This window comes from Somniosus microcephalus, chromosome 6, assembly GCF_052327205.1.
Source record: "Somniosus microcephalus isolate GS21.2 chromosome 6, FLI_Smic_1.0, whole genome shotgun sequence".
In the NCBI taxonomy this organism is placed as follows: Eukaryota; Metazoa; Chordata; class Chondrichthyes; order Squaliformes; family Somniosidae; genus Somniosus; species Somniosus microcephalus.
The window spans coordinates 33,928,984-33,950,710 of NC_140992.1; the positions used below are offsets into that span (position 1 = coordinate 33,928,984).

The 21,727-nt window shown below is 42.8% G+C and overlaps 1 protein-coding gene across 4 annotated transcripts in view; it reads left to right on the forward strand.

The window, feature by feature from the left end:
• mecom (MDS1 and EVI1 complex locus) overlaps positions 1–21,727 on the forward strand; it is a 753,387-nt gene that overhangs the window by 318,401 nt on the left and 413,259 nt on the right. For all 4 annotated transcript variants that reach the window (XM_085989970.1, XM_085989971.1, XM_085989972.1 and 1 more), the window contains exon 2: positions 2,359–2,696. In XM_085989970.1, the coding sequence (XP_085846096.1) occupies positions 2,359–2,696 (338 nt within the window). The remainder of the gene's footprint in view (positions 1–2,358; positions 2,697–21,727) is intronic.

Here is a 21,727-nt window from a genome sequence, read left to right on the forward strand (position 1 = left end):
ATCTTGACAGTTGTGCTGTCAGCGTTCTACAGCATTGAGATGCTGCAAACACTGACGAGCACTGCACAAAGGTGCACGGCTGCACCCAGGCTCTCCCATTACTCCCTCTATATGCTTATGGAGGGAGTCACAGCACGCAGGGAGGTTCTCTTCCCTTCCCATGGGTGGAAGAGACCTCCTCAGGACACCAATGCAACCTGGTTGCACATTGCACAGGAGGGCACAAGCAGGGATGTGGTCAGGAGGCCTAGACTGCAGTGCTGCAAATGTTTCAAATTCTCAGTAGATCAGGAAACGTTAGTAGAAAGCCACACTCAACCTCATCCTGCTGTGCCTCTCATCACATTCCCATCACTCTGTCTTCCCTACCCTACTCCTGCACATCCTTACTCACACCAACTTACCTTGCACCTCCACCCATCCCTCTCTATCTAGGTTATCACTTCCCCATCTCACTAGCTACCCCTCACACTCACCCTCATCCTTGCCCAATCATTCACACTAATAACACACAAGGGTAGGCACTTGTGTGCTTTAGCCAATGTCCGTGTAAAGTTTCTGTTAATGTGTTGTCAAGCATTTAAATCTTTATTTGCAACACTGCCTTATTGGACAGATTTGTGTGCATCTTTGCAAGTGTCTTAGTGAGTTCCAGTGAATGTTGAGACATAACGTCCCCACCTCCCCCCAATGGTGATGAGTTTGAAAGGAATGGCTTGGACATTGTTGGGATGCTTTATGGTGCTGGCGTGGAGTGGTGTTAACCTGGTGCATCATGTGGCAGCCAGGATGTACAGTGTTAAGTGAAGTAAATCTGGACATGGTGAGGCCATTGATAGTGTCCTGGGCAGCAATGTGCACGGGTGATGATGCCCTGTGTCCTGTGCAGCATCAATTGATTGCGGAGAAGATTGGTGTTGTTGGTGCTGCTGGTGTGCCTGTGCTGCTGGTGTTTGGGTGATCATGTTGGGATTCTAAGGACCAAGGTGAGATTTTTTTCAAGTTCACCGATGCTGATGGAATAGATGGCAGGTGAGGTCGAGATGACAGAAGCGATCTGTCAATGGTGAGAGAGGTTGTTCCAATGAGGTGACACTGGATAGAGAGTTTGCTCCAAACACTTGCTAGCTGCATAAAGGTCAATCTGTCTTCCAAATGCAGTAAGCAACAACTTCTGAGCTTGGAAAGTGAAGACCTATGAAATGGGAGCTTTTATAGAACATTTGCAGCTGTCAGGTCAGTAAATCATTCCATGCTGACACAACACCCGACCTACTTACCTGATGTGATACCCGCTCTCCGGGAACCTCGTTAAAAACCTGGTAAAATGGTAAGTACATGGGAAAATGTTTCTTAACTACCTTTTAACAAGCTTTTAAGTATCTAAATTGGCTGACCCGCTGCTTGATGTCAGGTCTGTTCAGGGAGGACAGACCCGACACTTGGGAAACTGACAAGGAAGCGGGTTTATAGCGGGATACCGACCCGCTGTCAATCTTTGTGATTTTGACAGCGGACCCACCTCCAAACCCGCACTCTGAGCACCGGTAAACTTCCGGCTCAGGTGTGAGTAGTCTTCTGTGAAAAGATTCTTTGGGAGCTGACTAGCTTTTGTTGTGAAGGGGCATAGGAAAGCAATGAGAGAATTATTACCTGACACATTTATTCAAGTTGTGATTTTGTGTGCTTTAATAAGCTCTTTCCTAGATTAGTCAGCCTGTTACACTTTACAAAATGGTTCAATTAAGGAGGAAATATTTGAGCTTTTTACTCAGTCGGTTATCGGGAGATGCTGTCAACATAACATTGGCGCTCCCAGTATGGGACTCACTTATTTTGCTGATAAATAATACATGCTTTTATAATATATATATTAAAGCTTAGAATGTTATAGTGTGGAGTTCATTAATATTTTATGAATGGTTATTCAGTAATTAATCTGAAACATGACAGGCCAGACTTTTTTTTTTCCTTTTTCTGCTGCTGCTGGCATTCTTGGTCAATTTCACATCAAGTTTCTATCTCCATTTCCCCCAGTTTAGATTCCCAGAGTGACTCGGTCATGTTTCACTGTCGATGGCTGTTGGCACCCTGAATAATTTCAATTCTCTCCCTTTATCCCAGGTTTCCTCTGCTACCCTGAATGACCCCAATTTTTCACTTCAGTCCCAGGTTTCTATTGATACTCAGAGTGACCTCAATTCTCTAATGTCGCCTGAGATGGCCACTAGTCTCTATAGATTGACTGCAATACCCTCACTTCACTCTGGATTCAATGAAATATCAATCATAATTTTCACCATGATCTTGGGTTTGCAGTCTCCAACTCTTTCATTTCCAATTTATCTTTCTAATTAGGTGATGACGGCCTGTATGATGGATACTCTGCGATTGCACCAGAAGAGGAGCCCATTGCTGATGATGAGACAGGGCCTCTGTCCCTCAGTGCACATGATCTTTCCTCGCCTGCCACATCTAATGAAGACTTCACACCAAAGGAGGGCTCCCCCTACAAAGCTCCCATATATATTCCTGATGACATTCCCATTCCACCAGAATTTGAACTCCGTGAGTCAAGCATTCCAGGTGCCGGATTAGGAATATGGACTAAAAGAAAGATTGAAGTAGGTGAAAAACTTGGCCCTTATGTTGGAGAAGAGCTCTCAAGCTTGAAGGATCCTTCGCATGGCTGGGAAGTAAGCACATATTTTAATTTCTATAAGTTTCAAATGTCTATTGTTTGGGGGGAGATGGTTGTGTTATTTGGAAAAGCTTCTGGTTTGGACTGTGATCAATTCCTTTTCATGTGGATTTGAAAAAAAATCAAGAAGTGTTTAGCTTTTGAATGTGTTCATTCTCTTGGGTAACTGAGCGACTGGTCATGTCCCATCGCAGACAAAGCAAAACTTGAAGTTGATGCTTTGATGGTAAGCAGGCTTTTGATATAGTGCGGTCGATTTTCAACTCCGCATCCAGGTATAAGACAAGCACTGCGAATGGGCTGCCCCTTATAGCAACGGCCCAATTTTCACTTCGATTCAAATCAATGGAAATGAAATTTGGGCGGTTTCGATAATGGGCAGCTGATTCACAATGCCAGTTTTATGACCAGGTGACAAGTTGAAGATCTACCCCAATGAGTGCTGGTGTAAAGGGTTCTTTTCTACCCTTGGTGAGAGCCTCCTGGTAAGAATGGTTCTTGGAACAAGCCCACTCCAGAAACTATGCCCTCACAAAATCCTGCTCACAGTAAGGGTGAGGCGGTGCCTCAGTAGCTACTTGGTCTGCTGCAACACAATTTATTTCTACATGTACCTGCTATAAGTGTTGTCTGATCAGAAACCTAAATATTGGCAGGTGATCGGTGAAGAATTACCAGTGCATGACGATCGTTTTATGATAGCAATTATACAGTAGTATAACAACCAACTGAACTTGTGCTATTATGGCAGTGGGAGTGTTCACAGTTTGTGTACTGTGACTGGCTAAATAATTGGTTATGTCATAATAATGCTGCCAGATATAACTAGCAGCCGATACATGGAGCACCAGCACGTTTTTATTTACATCTTTGTTTCTTTTTTCAAATGTGGAATGTAGCCTACTAGCAACGCAACATACACTGGCGGAGCGTAGGGGATCTTCTCTGGTCATTATCTGTTACTAACATTGTAGCACAAAGACTTCTCATCTTTATTATTTCTAGCAAAATTAGAAAACCGTTTTAAAAAGAACAAATTTGGAATTTAATTCAAAATAGTGATCAGAAGGAGTCTTTCCACTCAGGTAGATTTTCAACTTGCTGCTAAGGCATAAAACTGGCCACCTGTTGTAAAAACTGTCTGATTTTCATTTACATGCGGGTTCTATAATGGGCGGTTAATCCGCAACTCCAGTTTTACACCCAGACGACGACATCCCACCATGTTTACAATGTCGCTGACACATCATAAACACAAGAGGCAATGTCCCCCAGGCTCCTAATATCCTTATATTTCTCCTATAATGCTGCAAATTAATTTCATTATTCTATTTTCCTGTCAATCTTGCAACAATATTATTCAGCAATGATGCCATCACAAGAGCAATTTTAACTTTTAGCAATCATTATTATTTTGAAGACTGAAGTTAACGTATACAATAAAAATGAGATATTATAATGTGTACGATAGCAAAATACTGCAGATGCTGGAAATCCAAAATAACAACAGAGAATGCTGGAAAAACTCAGCAGGTCAGGCAACAACCGTGGAGAGAAATTTGAGTTGACGTTTCGGGTTGAAACCCTTCTTCAAAACTGGAAAGAAAATAAAAAGATCGAAGGCAAAGCTGCGATCGAACAAAAGAAGAAAAAGAGATCTTTTTATTTTCTTTCCAGTTTTGAAGAAGGGTTTCAACCCGAAACGTCAACTCAAATTTCTCTCCACGGATGTTGCCTGACCTGCTGAGTTTTTCCAGCATTCTCTGTTGTTATTATAATGTGTAGATGGGAGTCATTTAATTGAAGATTTATAAACCACTTGAATATCCTTCTCAAGGCTATATGGTATCAAGTGAATGACATCCCCCCAACCATCCACAAATCTACCTGAACATTTTTCACAGTTTTGCCAGCAAAATAGCACCTGCACGGCAGCTTCTCCCAATACGATGAAGTATCGGAGGAGTGAACATTTCATGTATGAAAGTGCCAGACCGGGGAATGATTATACAATCTGGTCATACATGTCAGAGAATGTGCTGCCAGAATTGTAATGTGTTTCGGCACCACATTCCTGTCATTCCAAATGATCACAATTTCTACACTACATTTCAGTGAGGTTGTAAAGGTGAAAATGCAAGATGAAACTTTATAGCATTTCTGAAAATACTCATGGAAAATAAACCCAGAAGAAAAGATTTTATTTTAAATATGTATTGCGACTGACTGCTGAGTGCATACCAGATCACCATTACGCTGCTTCAATTAGTGACCAACGGTCAAAGATTCAGGAGTGCTTGAGGAGACTTCACAACAGATAAACTGTCACATCTCCAATGACAGTATTGCAGCTCCTGTGAGAAGGAGGGACAGTGCAGACAAATGAACAAGGTATTGGTGAGACCGCACCTGGAATACTGCATACAGTTTTGGTGTCCATACTTAAGAAAAGACATACTTGCTCTCGAGTCAGTACAAAGAAGGTTCACTCGGTTAATCCCGGGGATGAGGGGATGGACATATGAGAAGAGGTTGAGTAGATTGGGACTCTACTCATTGGAGTTCAGAAGAATGAGAGGCGATCTTATTGAAACATATAAGATTGTGAAGGGGTTGGATCGGGTGGATGCGGGGAGGATGTTCCCGATGATGGGTGAAACTAGAACTAGGGGGCATAGTCTTAGAATAAGGGGCTGCTCTTTCAAAACTGAGATGAGGAGGAACTACTTCACTCGGAGGGTGGTAGGTCCATGGAACATGCTGCCCCAAAAAGCTGTAGAAGCTACATCATTACATGAATTCAAAACAGAAATAGACAGTTTCCTAGAAGTAAAGGGAATTAAGGGTTACGGGGAGCGGGCAGGAATTTGGACATGAGTCTAGGTTCGGATCGGACATGGCCCTGTGGGTAGCAGAGCGGGCCCAGGGGCCGTGTAGCCTGATCCTGCTCCTATTTCATGTGTCTAATTCTGTTAGATTCAGGAGATGGTTCTGTGATAGTAGATTGGCGGTTAGGATCAGATCAGCCATGATCTTATTGAATGGCGGAGCAGGCTCGAGGGGCCAATTGGCCTACTCCTGCTCCTATTTCTTATGTTCTTATGTTCATAACTGAAAGAAGGAATGCAAGGACACAAAGTATCAGTGTCCCAAGGAGGAGAGGATTTCATCCCCCCCCTCCCCCCACAAAAAATACATTGGCCCGGATTTTGCAGTCGTCGGCATAATTAAGGATTATGCCACCGGCATCCGAACCAAATGCGTGTTGCGAGGCCCCAAACGATAAGTTGTTGTCGGACGCTGCAGAGTTGAGCGCAGCGTAATGGCCCACGGATTCCAGGGGCGCACCGTGTACGGAAGCGTACCTGGGATCACATAGGCAGGTGCTCCAATCAGATTGCACAACTTCCAGTGACTCAAATGGAACGGCTTTGGAGAAAGAGCAGGGAGCAAGTCACTTGTCTACCCTCTTGCCTGTAGATGGTTCATGGCCAGCTGGTTCCAGTTTGGTAAAAGGGAGAAAGTAAGATTGCTGTGGAGCCCTCACAATAAAACGATATCATATAATGCAATAATATTCATTGCTGAACTGATTTTTTTTCTAAATCCTGTTTAAGTGTCAAAGTCTGCAGACAGCTAATCACCATTAAAGGAAAGGGTTTTTATCAAAATGAAGATTTTTTATTAATGGGTATCCCCTTACGCTGTGCAACAGGCTCCTGCGCCTGTTTGCACCATCCATAACATTTTCATGTGTAATTGCTGGGCACTTGGTGGGCAATTAGCCCAACTGTGCTCCAGCAATTAGGATTTCCATGTCGGTGCGGATCATCTCTCAAGTCAGAACTTGACAGATCGCAAGCGCATGCGGAAATCCCACACTTGCTGTCCATTTCAAAGGCGATATGATGGTGTACTCTGAGAGTATGGCGTCATAGCAACTGCAAAATCCAGGCCATTCCATATTAGTGTCACTTTCCTTCAAGGGAAAAGGGCCATGTGTTATTTTGTCACAATGATCTCGCACGCTAGTGACATAGTGCACATCATGGTGGACAGTACTATCGTATCATGTGCTTGATACCAAATAATAAAAAGGTTTGGCAAGCACTTTGTGATGAAAACATTCAAGCTTTAAAGGGTCTTTGTGACTATTTCAATGAGCAAAACAGCCTAGAAGTGAAGTGCGTCATTTTACATTGCAAGGACATAATAATGTGAAAGCAAAATGGTGCCATTTTCACGATGTGATGTTCTCTAATTACATGATGACGGTGTGATGCAGGCCATCACATGGTGTATTGACAAAGGTATTGGCAAACAAAGATACATCAATAACCTTCGCTGTTGCTGATACCTCTTTAAATAATTACAATTAGGATGAACTTGCTGCAGAAATCACAGTGGGATTGTGAATCATTTAATTTCTGGGAATTTAAATCTGTACTTTGAAAGGGTAAAAATAATCGCAACTAAACCAACACTCCAGTCCAGTCTGAAATAATTTGTAAAAAAAACAAAACAATTTACGGCATTTGGGTTTTTAAAAAAACTCAACGATTATTTTTATCTATTTCATTCAGGGAAATTCACCATTTCTCTTTAGAAAAGGCAATGAAAATATACAAAATTGATTACATAGGCCTGGGGGAGGGGAATTTCTTTAGTCACAAGGTGCGCAACCTTGTTCTTTTATTGTTACATGACTTCAGTATATCCAAATATCAATCGTCTGAATCCATGTCAGACTGCAGTGGACCCAACCAGAAGGCAGGCTGCAATGTTTAAGTTGCTTTGTTACTACATCTGGTTGCACAATCAAAGTTATCTAATTACTTGATTGGACCAGAAATCAAAACTCTGAAAAGAAAGTTGCTCGAGACGAGCAGCAGGAATGACAAACAGTAAATGAAATGTGCTAAAGAGAGACTGAAGTTTGAAAATGAAAATGGGAAATATGACCCGACAGGGAATCAGTTGAATGTGATTAAAGTGCACTCGCCCTATTCTGGACTCGAGTCATAAATTCAAGCTTTTATCTCATTTTTAAGGCCTGCACGAAGCATTATCTAATCAGGTATTGGTTAGTTGAAGTACAAATCGAACAAGGGGGGTCACAGGACAAGAGCAAAGGTCAAACCTTTTTGCAGTTTGTCACCAGGGGTTTACTGTGAACGTGTTGAGGTCCCAGTCCAGATGTGCAGTGTGGCCCAGTGGAGCAGTGATTGTGAAGAAAAGGAATCGACCATATCTACATCAGCAAGGGAGGAAAAAAACGCCTTCTAATAACCTTAGTGGCTTGTTTATCTACTAAGCTTGTTTGAAAAGGAACTCAGATTTCGGTAACTGCTGACAAGACACATTGGACAATCTTGTGACAGGTCGCAGGTCTCCATAATGTCTTTAGTATCCTTGAGAATTTCCAATCTTATTTCAACGCCCACCCTCTGTATTGATTGATCCCATCTTTTGCCAGCTCTATTCATTCTAACCCCTTCAATATTAAAGGTAGTAGGTGCACACGTGCTTGGTGTCAGCACACAGCCCCACAGAGTTGTTGAATATGGGTTCATATTCATAATTGTCCATATGATAAGTTCACAACCTCCAAGATGTCTGGGGAAAGGTGGCAAATGGTGACAGAGGGGCACTGGCTAAAGGCTTCAACGCATCAACTTAAGTGATTATTTTTAAGCAACATCAAAAGGGAAATGACACTTAAGCAATTCATAAAAACAATAAAACGCAAATATTTATGAAATATTATCTCTTGGGGTGCATTTATATTTCAGGTAGCAGTCCCACACCTACTGGCATAGGCCCCAGCCAGGCAGCACCTTGTTTTGAATGCCTGGTTCAAGCCTAGCTCTAGTTAGAATTCTCCTGGTCAGGGGAGAGCTCTGCGAAAAGGTACTTATACACATGCGCAGAGCTTTGCACCTGGACATGAAGTTTTAAATATTTTGAGAGTATCTGAACTTGCAACAAATTTAAGTAAGCTCTGGGTAAGAGCCCCATGACTATATTTGAAACTTGGTTTGACACGCCACTGAAGTTCTAGCCATATAGTGTCAAACGCGAAGGGGTGTGAAATTGTCTTTTCTGTGGTGCAGGTCCATCTGATAAGGTATCTGCAGAAATGTTGTCTAGTAAAGCTGTCCAGGAACTGCCTTGTGTATTACTGCTTCAATAATTTCACTGCAATGCAGCAAATCACTTCAAAAGATCATCTCCTATGATCAATTATCAATCGCAAAGCTGACAGACAATGTAAAATTAGTAAGCATTCAAAAACGCCGGGGTTAATCAAAGACAGGCAGCATGAATTTGATAAAGACAGTTTGCAATTCACCAATTTAATAAAAGAAAATGTTAAATGACGGATTGGATTGATAAAGAGAATGAAGTAGATATAGTTGATATAAATTTTCAGAAAGCATTTGATAAGATGTTTCCCAAGAGGCTTTTAGAAAAATGCAGACATACCGTGTAAGAGGAAATAAAGCTGGATAGAAAGTTGTTTGACGGGCAGAAAACAAGAGTTAGGGTAAATGGGTGGTACTCAGATTGGAGAAGGTTAGGAAGTGGTGTACCCCAGGGGACAGTGTTGGGTCCACTTTAGCCATCAGTATATATACTTTTCACTTGGGTATAGGGAACACAAACTTGAAATTTGCTGAAAACATAAAGTTTGGCAAACTGTGAGGAGGACTGGAAAAGACTTCAGGAAGATGTGAACAGGTTAGCAGAATGGGTAAACAAGTGGAAGGTACAATGTAACATAGAGAAGTATTAGGCAATACATTTTGAGAGGAATAACAAGGAATGGGAGTGTACACTTAAAGCAAAGCTGCTGAAGAATGTGGATGAATAAAGCGACCGAGGGGTTCAAATACATAAAGGAAAGGACTTGCATTTATATAGCGCCTTTCACAATCTCAGCTTCCCAAAAGGCTCCTCAGCCAATGAAATAGTTTTGAAGTGTTGTTACTGTTGTAATGTATGGAAACACAGCAGCCAATATGCGCACAGCAAGGTCCCACAAATCGGGAACAGGAGTGAGGCAGTATGTACTGTGCCATGATTTTCTGGGCACCTCGTTCCTGCCAGGCCCTCAAAATTGCCATCTTTAGTTATTATGAGGAGAGGCTTGAGATATTGGAACTATTTCCACTGGAGCAGAGAAGGATAAGAGGAGATTTAATAGAAGCTTTTCAAATTATGACAAGTTTTGATCCAGTGAATAGGCAAAGTCGATGTCCTCTGGTTGGGAAGTCAGTAACGAAGTAGCATCAATTTAACATTGCCACTAAGAGGGTGAGGAGAGAGGTTAGAATTTATTTTTTACACGGAGGATTGTTGGAGCATGGAATGTGGGTGTGGTTGGGGCAGAAACTATTGCATCTTTTACGCTAAAAGTGGATAAACATTTGAAGCCTTCTGAGCTGGAAATTTCTATGGTTCTACGTTGTCAAAAAATATTGAAATCATTTTTAGATCACAATATTAATTGGGGTGTAGGTACTGACTGTGGGAGTGGAGGGTTCATTTCTAACTACTGACCTGCTGGTTACAGAAGTGCCAAAGTGGGTGTCATAATGTCTGAAGTATAGGAACATTACTGACCTTTTGAGGTTAATCCTATGTCATGGATTTATTGATGGTCTGAACATTGCTGCCAGTATTTGTTTTATTAAAGCCCAGCATACATCAGTATGATTCTCTGCAGGCAATCTGTGCAGTATCCAAAGTGTGATGACAGCTGGACTATAACAATAATTATGAGGTAGAAAATTTGTGTTGGGCGGCGGCACAAAACAGGCGGTATTGTCTTGGCCGCATGTTATACATGGCACCCGGTACTCAGTGCCACTAAAGGCGATGGAAATGAATATCGGGCAGGGTGTATAACAGGTGACCGATGTGACACCACCCAGTTTGCACTTCTGTCCAAGGTGAATTTCTACCCCGATGTGTTTGTATTTCCTAAAGACATTAAAGCAAGGTCATGCATGACATTTGGGACTTTTCTGAGGTGCGTTGTGACAGAAAAACTATTGTGAAGTGATTATTTTACAGCAAGAGTGTGAGGGGAGAGAGAGAGAGACAGAGAGAGAAACACAAAGACAGACACAGAACGACAGACACAAAGGCGAAGCACCTGAAAAATCAGGCGGTCAGTAGTTTAAAACTGGGGGACACCACAGACACCCTTTTGACACCCAAGACCCACTTTATGCCATATTTAAATAGTCAAGCAGCCCACCTACCTAAAACAGGCATACAGCTGCTTAAATATGCAAATCGGGGTCCTACAGCCATGTAAATTCAAGTACAAAACTTCTTTACCCAGAGAGTGGTGAGAATGTGGAACTCACTACCATCGGGAGTAGTTGAGCTGAATAGTATAATGCTTTTAAGGGGCAGCTAGATAAGCATATGAGAGAGAAGGGAATAGAGGGTTATGCTGATAGAGTTAGATGAGGCAGGATGGGAGGAGGCTCGAGTGGAGCATAAACGCCAGCATGGGCTGGTTGGGCCGAATGGCCTGTTTCTGTGCCGTATATTCTCTGTAATTTTATGTAAGGTGTGCACTGTAGATAACAGAGACAGACAGACAGACAGACAGAGAGGGTGGTGAAGTTTGTAGCTGGTTACTATGATAGTTGGTTGTTGAGTCTGAAAGTGCTCAGCTCACCAGCATGATTTCAAATTAGGATTAAATTGCCATGAAGCGGAATACATATCGATTGTATAAGCAGCTTTACAGTAACCAACTGGAAAGTTCCTTCACTCCGAGACAAGTTGATGGAGGTAACATCAACACTTTAAAACATACTGCTGATTAAAATTAAAGTTTCATAGTACAACACTCCTGTCATTGTGAAACTGCTTTATTTTGTGAGCATAACATTGGGGTTTTAATAAAATAGTTGTATTCCAAAGATAATTCCTATCTTGATATAACTGGACTAGACTTAAAGTATCAATATACACATGCCAGCGTTTTTACTCTGCTCTTGCTTCACCAAATATCAATGTGTTTAGTAGCCAGCTGTCATCCTATTACTTTGCTTATAACTCACTATCCCAGGAATGAAAATGACTTTTTAAAATTTTTTATAGATGCTTTAATTTATGGTAACTTTACTTCAATGCACTTAGAGCAGTTATGAGACACTGGTCCCATGGGAGGAAGAGGAGAGATAAATATAGTTTGGTCTAAAGGAGGAGGAAGAAAGATAAGAACTCCAAAAGTCCTCGATATGTTTAATTGCTGCTCTGACAAGGAGCCATAACTCTTTCCATTAAGTAAATATGTTGTAAAAAATTTATTATGAAATGCCACATTATGCAAGGTTGATATTCAAAGAGGACTCTTCCAGGCACTAAACACAGTAGATGCCATTAACACAAACTGTCAATATGCCACCAACACTGGGGCCTGTAAAATTAAATTGATTTGGTAAATGTAAGCAAGATAGATCTGTTTGCTTTCATCATCAATTTCAGATGGGAGAACAGGTGATGTCACCAACCTGGGAGTGATAAAGATGATGGGCCATCTGGAGAACTGGGTGATCGATGGTCACTGTGTTGGGGGTACACGGTGATACTGTGCTGGCGGGCCACAAGGGATACCAGCGTTAACAACTTTTCAATAATGTCTTGATAAATTTCTCTACTTTAATAATACAGAAATGGTGAGTTATTACTCTGATTGCCAATATAAATAATCTGAGTTTCAGCTGTTGAAGCATTTATTCTGGCAGGATTTATTTTAATAATACACAATAATAAGAGATCATTCAGAATTGTCAACATATTTCAGAAGGTACAATATGTACTTTCTAAGCAAGCCCTCCTCCCCCGTCTAAAGGGGAGAAACTAAATACACTGACGTGCATTTGTATAATTGCAGCACTGCCCGGTCACATCTCACAACATGGACTCCAGTCATGGCAGAATGTCAGAAATGGTTGGTGACTCAGTTTGAAACTGTAGTTAATGTGGCCAAAAGTCAGAAGGGGTTGATTGGATCATTTGTTGATATACTGCACATTTCATTGTGTGTTTGTGTAACATGGCACCTTTTAGAATAGCATTGCCATTTTTGAATAATGCTTAAGTCTTTGCAACTTCCCTTCCCCTCTCCACTCTACCACCAATTACATCTTTATTCCAGTGCGACACCCTTCATGAAACTACTGACTGCAGTCTGTGCATTGTAGATACCTTTTGCATAAAGATTTTGGCCAGAAACTGCTCAGTGGATGGGATGGGTGGCGGGTCAGCTGTTAAATTTAAAATGATTGACAGTAGGTCGGGAACCAGCTGTCGAAATGCGCACACTGGACTCTCCCGATGTCGGGTCTGCCAGCGCTGAGCAGACCCAACACGCAGCGGCGGGAGAGGCAATTAAAATCATTAGTGGCTTGTTTGCAGCACCAACAACAACCTTCACTGCAATCAACTGATGCTGCACAGGACAGAGGGCATCGGCACCCGAGCACATTGCTGCCCGGAAGGCCAGGGATGGCCTCACCATGGCCAGATTTACTTCACTTGATGCTGTACATCCTGGCTGTCACATGATGCGCCAGGTTGGCATCACCCCACACCAACACCATAAAGCATCCCTACAATGCCCAAGCCACTCCTTTCACACTCATCACCGTTGCGGGGAGTATCATTATGTCTCACAATTCATTGCAACTCACTAAGCCACTTCCAAAGGTGCACTCAAATCTATCCAAGAATGCAAAGTTTTGAAAATAAAGGTTTCAACGTTTGACACCACATTAACAGAAACTTTACATGAACATTGCATAAAACACCCAAGTGCCAACCCTTGTGTGTTGTTAGTTGGTATGATTGCACTAGGATGAGGGTGAGTGTGACGGGTGGCTAGTGAGATGGGGAAGTGATAATGTAGATAGAGAGGGATGGGTGGAGGTGCAAGGTAAGTTGGTGTGAGTAAGGATGTACAGGAGTAGGGTAGGGAAGGCAGAGTGGTGTGGATGTGATGAGAGGCACAGCAGGATGAGGTTGAGTGTGGCTTTTTACTAACATTTCCTGCTCTACTGAGATCATTGAAACATTTGCAGCACTGCAGCCAGGTCCTCCTGACCACATCCCTGCTTGTGACCGCCTGTGCAATGTGCAACCAGGCTGTGTTGATCTCCTAAGTAGGTCTCTTCTGCCCATGGGAAGGGAAGAGAACCTCCCTGCGTACTGTGACTCCCTCCATAAGCTTATGGAGGGTGTCATGGGAGAGCCTGGGTGCAGCCGTGCACCTTTGTGCAGTGTTTGCAGCACCTCAATGCTGTAGAACGCTGACAGCACAACTGTCAAAATCAATTTGGGCATGACACGTCATCAAATGATGTCATCAGACCCGCTTCCTCTAATTGGCTGGCAAACGCGCTGGGCGGACTTAACAAGCCCGATCAGGGGAAAATCATTTCAGAGGCCAGGATGGAGACAGCAGCGGGGTCAGGACACGCCATCGACGGTGCCCGCTACGGCCCGCCGAGGTCAGCAAAATCGCGGCCTTTATCCCTGCACAAATGTGTATTTAATGAGAAAATTATCAATACGGCTGTTACACCCATTTGGTTCGAAAGAAAAGAAAGAACTTGCATTTATATAGCACCTTTCATGTCCTCAGGTTACCTCAAAGCGCTTCACAGCCAATTAATTATTTTTGAAGTGTAGTCACCGTTGTTTTGCAAATGAAGTAAACAATTTGCACACTGCAAGGTCCCACAAACAGCAGTGAGATAAATGACCAGATAATCTCTTTTTATGGTGTTGTTTGAGAGTCAAATTTTGATCAGGACATGGGAGAACTCCCTTGTCCTTCTTCGAAAAGTGTCATGTGATGATTTATGTGTACCTGAAAAGACAGATGTGGCCTCAGTTTAACATCTTATCCCAAAGATAGCGCCTCTGACAATGCAACATTCCCCAAGTAGTGCACTGAGGTGGCAGCCTAGATTATGTGCTTAACTCCTGCCATGGAACCTGAACCCTCAACCTTCTGACCTGGTGGCGAGATGGGCTACCACTGAGCCAAGTTGACACATTACACTGAGCCAAGCTGACCGTTCATGCTGTTTACAAAATCTCTGTGGACCGACAGCATCCTGCCTCCTTTTGTTTTGATGGCGATGTTTCAAGTGATAGCAGTTGAGGTGTGGAACACGTCTCTTCCCCCCCAAAACACAGTGCAGATTTAAGGACTTTTATCTACTTGTGTAAAGCAACTGCGCCCTGAGGACAAGTGCAAAAATAAGGGTAAACTCAATGATCCCATGCTCTCAGCAGCAAGCCGCAGTCAAAGGAAGCATGGGTCAGAGAATCATGGCTACAGTGTTGTAACCCTATCTCTGACCTATGCTCCTTTTCTGTATGCCTCTCTGCTGCGATCGTGGGATCAGTAAATTCACCCTAAAGGCTATAGTTTGTGTGTACCCGGTCTAACGCTAGTATAGAGCAGGCCTTCACCGCTCTCTTTAGGCTACTCATTTTTATTTATTTTATTTTGTAGCCATGGTATCCAGCAAAATTCATAAACCTCATGGTAGCAGTAATGATGTGAATGGGGTTCATGCACATCATTGTACTTTCATGTATATATAATTTGCTTTTTTGCATACCTAGGCTAACAGCAACCCCATTGCCCATCATACAAATCAGTGTGAGGGCTCTCTGGAGGTGAAGGTATGAGTATCACCCGGTACAGTGAGTCAACTAAAATACTGCAGTTGATCCCATCGGACGGTGACACCTAATTCTAAGCCTGTTATCTCAATAAAATTATCACTTGGCAAAATATGCTGTAGATGCTATTCGATAATAATAATTACGTGACAGACCATCATCCCTATGAAAATTAGATTTTAAAATAGCTGATGGATATCAGATGCCCAAGGATGTTATTTATAGCGTGGAATCTATGTGGGTGCCAGCAGTGAATTTTGAAGATCAATTCCTGTGAGCTATATTTAAAAGTAAACAAAAAAAGTCTATATAGAAACAGGAGTAGGCCATTCGGCCCTTCGAGCCTGCTCCGCCATTCAACGAGATCATGGCTGATCATCCAAACCCTAGCACCCGGTCCCTACACCGACAGCCATCCCACCCAAGCCCTATCCCCGTAACCCCACGTATTTAATCCCCTCTAACACTAAGGGTCAATTTTTATCATGGCCAATCAACCTAACCTGCACATCTTTGGACTGTGGGAGGAAACCGGAGCACCCGGAGGAAACCCACGCGGAGAATGTGCAAACTCCACACAGACAGTCACCCGAGGCCGGATTTGAACCCGGGTCCCTGGCGCTGTGAGGCAACAGTGCTAGCCACTATGCCACCGTGCTGTTTTAACAAAGTGCTTCGCCCTTTCTCTTTTAGTGCTACTTCAGTGATTCTTTCTCCACAAGCTTGTCTCTTGTCTTGTTTTCTGACTCCAGACCTCAGTTTCTTTGTGTGACAGCACTGTTTGTAGCTGTTATCAAACTGGGGGCTGAAACCAGAATATTACCACATATGCGCCAATGCAGTGAAATTATGAACAAAATTATCTGGTGACAGGAAAAGGCAATGGCAACCACCCATCGAGGCACAAGTCAGGCTGCAGGGTGCTTGTCCAGCGATGTCTCTGATGGCTGTTTGTCGTTGTGCTTTGTGCCGAATTCAGCTAAATTTCTGCCTGGCATGATTACGATTTCTGGAAAGTAAGACAATCGTATGGGATAAATTGACAAGAAACATTAACTAGGGCCACCCCATGCACCCCCCCCTCCCCCCAACCAAGAAATCTGAAAATAATAAACAACCAACCATGTGTTAATAGATGTCCGCAAAAACCAATGGACATTGGCACTAATTTGTGCAAATTAGGCTGTTACTCCACTGTGGAAGTATTCCGTAACCTGAAAGCACGACCGGCTCATCAACAAATCCCAGGAGAAAGAAAACTAGTTGAGAAGGTGATGGCCTAAAGTTGTGAATCACCAGTCAGAAGTTGCTGCAAAATAATAATTATTTTTGTATCCTGGGAAAACGATGGGATTAGAGTTACCTTTATCTCCGCTGAAGGGAGGGGGGTGCACAAATGCTCACGAACCAAAGGAAAAGCTTGTCAAACATAAATGCCCTCCTGCCTAAACTCCGCTGCCTTTCGATTCAGATTTTTGTCTTTCAGCAAACAGCTGTGTCAGCCCTTTCAATTAAATGTCTCTCCACCGCCTCTATTCCCAGTGAAAAGGGAGCCAGCAGTCTATTAACCAGCAGAAAAAAAACTTCAGGAAGCCCAAGACCAGTTTGGAGAGTCAAAGGTCAAAGCTGCATCCATGGCACAGTGAAGAAGACAAAGGTGTGTCTTGATGATTAAGCAAGCAATAAGAGGGAAGAATGTACACTGCAGGAAAGGGATGTCATAGCTAAAAGCAAAAAGCAAAGCCGCCCTCGCGGTGCTGGTGCTTTTTGTGATCGGTGAGTAGTTTGGAGAAGCTACAACACTGCATTAAACCACGAGCTCTAGAGTGACAGCAGAAGGTCCAGTGAATGCCGCAGTTCATTTGAATTGGCCGTTTTTTCTTAGCCTCAGAAAGTTCTGACTGAATGGGTTTGGGCTGTCGAGAATGAACACAAACCCACTGTTCATCAAGAATTGGACAAGATCATTCAACGTAAGCAACGCTTGACGGCATAAAGGTGTATTTTTGACCCAACTATCCAATAGGATGTCCTGTTAAAAATGCTAAAAGAAAATCCTATGTATTCTGAGACAAATGCAGCTGGATCTTAAGTAGGTACTGCAGACCTTATCAGTGAGTTACCATGCCTCCTGGGCACTGATAGGATTCTGTAAAGCAATTTTAAAATGAAACTGGATTGCTTGGGGAGAGCAGTTATGTAATTGATTCAGGAATAAGTATATTCGAGCATAGTTTAAACATAGACTTTCATCAAATGTTTTTGAAAGTAATTTAAACTTGTTTCATTATTATTTTACAAGGAAATTACATTTCACAGAGTGAACACTGACTCATTCTGCAGCCTACAGGTTAGGCTTTAATCTGAAAAGACACAGAAAGATAAAAGTTAGGGGGAGAAAAACAACCATTTTAAAAGTCGATGGAGGACTTGTAAAGTGTTCAGAAATGACTGTCAGGTTGGCTGCTCGTTTTTATGTCAACAGTCATCTTATCACAGACTGTTACCAGCCTGGTAGCTACACTGGTAAAGTGTTGTGCTCTCAATTACACATCCCCATATTCAAATCCCAGTCCTGAGGAAGCAGTCAGGGAGATACAGCAGCAGAGCACTGGACTCTCACTTCGGGATCCTTGCATTCAAATATCAGCCTTGAGGGAACAACCTGGTAGGTACAGCACCAGAGAATTGGAGTTCTGTCCAGTTATCCCCAATTTCAAAGCCTAGCCTTGAAGGAGTGGTCCTGCATTCATCAGTTACACCTCCAGGCAGCAATGATGGAGGGGTGGTATTGATGGTACTTTAAAGATGGATGTGGCAAGCCTTCGCCGTCCACCTATGCTCAGTAACTGGGCAAGATTGCAAGACCATAGTTAGAAATAAAGAGAGGATTAAGGGAAGGGTGAGGCAGCACAATTGAGCACCAGTGCGTTGCACCCTATAGTGGTGGGACAAGGGTCTGTTCCTGCTATAATCCACAAAACTGAGTGAAGCGTAGACAATTACCTGTAGAACGATGGAAAAAAATCAGAGGCAAGTCATCCCCAGAGCTAAAATAAATTAACAAATCTAAAAGAGATTCTTACCCTGACCAAAATAAAAGAGGATTAAGATTAAAAATAAAAATTCCTCACTCCAAACCTGTCGTCCGGAATTTAGTGTTGATTATACTGATCATCAAATGAAGGTCAGTTTCTCTTTACTAGGGTCTGTGGCTGCAAATGAGATGGATCCAGTCAGTCTCTATGGTACAGTGAAATCCAGACAGATATGGCACATGCTGTTAGTCGGCCGGCTTGTGTGCTCACCAGCAGCTGTGGGCCCGCACAATTGGTTTCAGCGGTCACTTTGCAATGAAAAGGTTTAGCCTGTACCAGATTTCCCCCAAACGTCTCCCATTCAAGGCACTAGTGGAGGTATTCATGTTTCTTTGTTGGCTCCTTCTATAATGTCTTAAGAGATTAACAGTGAGCATGAATGAGGGCCTACGGATTAAACAACAAAAGCCAGACTCACTACATTGCAGTTCTGATTTTCTTTCCTTCCCCCTAGTAGTTCGATGTAAGAGTTAATGCATCCAGGAACCTCAATAGTTTTTAAAAAGATATGAAGCCTTTGAAAAATGATCTTTTTCCTCTTCTCTGCCTCCCCCTACATCTGTCATTCCACATATCTTTCCTTAAGCAAGAGATTGAAAAGCCAATCCGTTCCCAGGCCTTGCTGAATCCCTGTATAACTATCACATGGAGATGCACGAAAACAGGGTGAGTTGGCTCACCCCCTGATTGTAAAGCGGCAGCACCTTACGTCCCCCTCTACCCATCCCAGACACATGTTTGAAATGGATCCCACGCTATATGAAAAATGACAGGAGCTAATCCATGATTCTACCATTCCTTGGCACAACACATTGGTAACACCAATACACTTGACATCGAAACTTTCAGGCGATTCAAACCGATTAAAGCATTTTCCAACTGAATATAATGAAAGGCTTTGTGGATCCTGTTCATATTTTGTTTAACTTGATCTTGTCTCTTTTTTGACTGCTTTGCAGGAACTGCTATCCCGTCTGCAGAGATATATTTCAGAGCTTGCCTGCCTGTTGGGAGTAAATTCAGACACGACTCCCAGCATTGTCTCAGATGCAGAACCGCTGAACTGTGACCAGCTTTCAGCAATGTGACACTACACTGATTCGGTGAAAAACTATCCCGGCAGCTTTATTGTGCTGTGGGTCCCATGTTGATTTCCCAAGTAAAATCTTTCAGTAAATCAGCCCATACTGTCCATCTCTTTAATCCCTCAGAAACTCAATCTGTGTAACTCATCTCTTTAATACACAGTTAGGAGATCGGTATTGCCAGTTTACAGTGGTGATCTCAACTAGCCCAGTAAGGCTTCAGCACAGGCAATCTGAATACTAGATGGTTCTTTCACTCGACTTTTAAAAAGAATGGAATAACAAACATATACCTTGTAAATGAGAGGATGTATGTTAAATGTAGTACTAACAATTTATCCATCGATGTCTCTCTCCTTCTCTCTCACAACTTTCGACTACCCACCCATGTCCATCATTTCCTAGTGGTTCAGTACACCACTCCCCATCCAAGACCAATGCTCCGCACTACTTCCTGCCTGAGTGTTCTGGTCTCCTCAAGTGCTCGCTCCTGGCCCCAACAGGGCTTCCCTTTCCAGCATTGGTCCTCTTTTTTCCCACCAGTATTCCACTACCCCAGCAGTAGTTGTCTCCACTCCCCGGTAGTGTTGCACACCCGGCCCAGCAGTACTGCACTTCACTCTAAAGTTTTTTCCCAAGAATTGCAGCCAAAAACAAGAATCTGAAACAAGCATAGTTGAATGTCAGACATCAGGGTATTGCAGTTATTATATACTTGATCAGAATGTTTTATATATTTAATCTTATGAATTTATTGCAGAATGAATTGAAGCATTAAAATGAAACTTTCAGGATTAACACTTGAACCCTACCCGGTAAAAGAGACTATGCATAAGAGCAATCCTGGCTGATTTTTCTTCTAGCCTTCCTCTTCCGCCCCAGCCCGAGTCTGATGCTTCCTTCTAGTTCAGAATCTGTTCCATGACTCCCTCCCAGCTCCAGCCCCTCATGTCCACATACCCCTCACACATGTGGAAGTAGCTACCAAATGGGAGAAAGAGAGCGAGACAGGGGCAAAGATCTACCTTCTTACAGGGCTTGACAGGGTAAATGCAGGGTGGATGTTTCCCCTGGCTTGGGAGTCTAGAACCAGGGGTCACAGTCTCAGAATAAGGGGTCGGCCATTTAGGACTGAGATGAGGAGAAATTTCTTCACTCAGAGGGTGGTGAATCTTTGGAATTCTCTACCCCAGAGGGCTGAGGAAGCTCAGTCACTGAGTATATTCAGGACAGAGAGCGATAGATTTTTGAATATTAAGGGAATCAAGGGATATGGGGATGGTTCAGGAAAGTGGAGATGAGGTAGAAGATCAGCCATGATCGTATTGAATGGCAGAGCAGGCTTGAAGGGCCCAACGGCCGACTCCTGCTCCTATTTCTTATGTTCTTATGTACCTGTCCCTTTCTAGTGCCAGGCCCCGGTCTTTGTTCCTCACTCCCTCCAAGCCTCAGCTCTAAACCCTGGCCACCTGCTCCCTCCAACCCTCTAGCTCCAAGCAAAAAGAAAGATGTACAGAGGCAAAATGCGTGAGAGACATACTGAGAAAAGTGGCAACATATATAAGAAACAGGAGGCAGAAGGAAGAAAAAAAATTACAGAAAGAAGGAAAGACTGAAAAAGAGAGGGGAAACAAACAGAGATACATGGACTACAGTCAGAGAAAGTGTGAGAAGCATATTGAGCAAAGGAGAGATAACATATGGAGGACAAACAGAAAGACAAAACATGGGAGACATAAAAGAATTGAGTGAAAGATAAGTACAAGTTCAGGAAGTGAGTGATATCATTTTTAGTTCATTTGTCAATGAGCAACACTATGGGCATAAACCAGTGGATATTCTATATGAATAGTACTTCATTTTTAATTATTGAATTGCTAAGAAGAGATGTTGATCATCTGTGCTGTTGAAATTCCATTGTACCATTTTCTAACAAATAAAAACTTCATGGGGTTATTTTGGCCAAAGGGTGAAAACAGGGACTAAATGGGTGCTGTGCTAATGAGAAACACCTGTTTGAAAGTCTGGATTTAGCACATAATCTTGGTCCTAATTGCTGATTACCATAATTTGAACTTGCCTGGAGGTGCTAACCAGACACCTGCAGGTTTAGCACT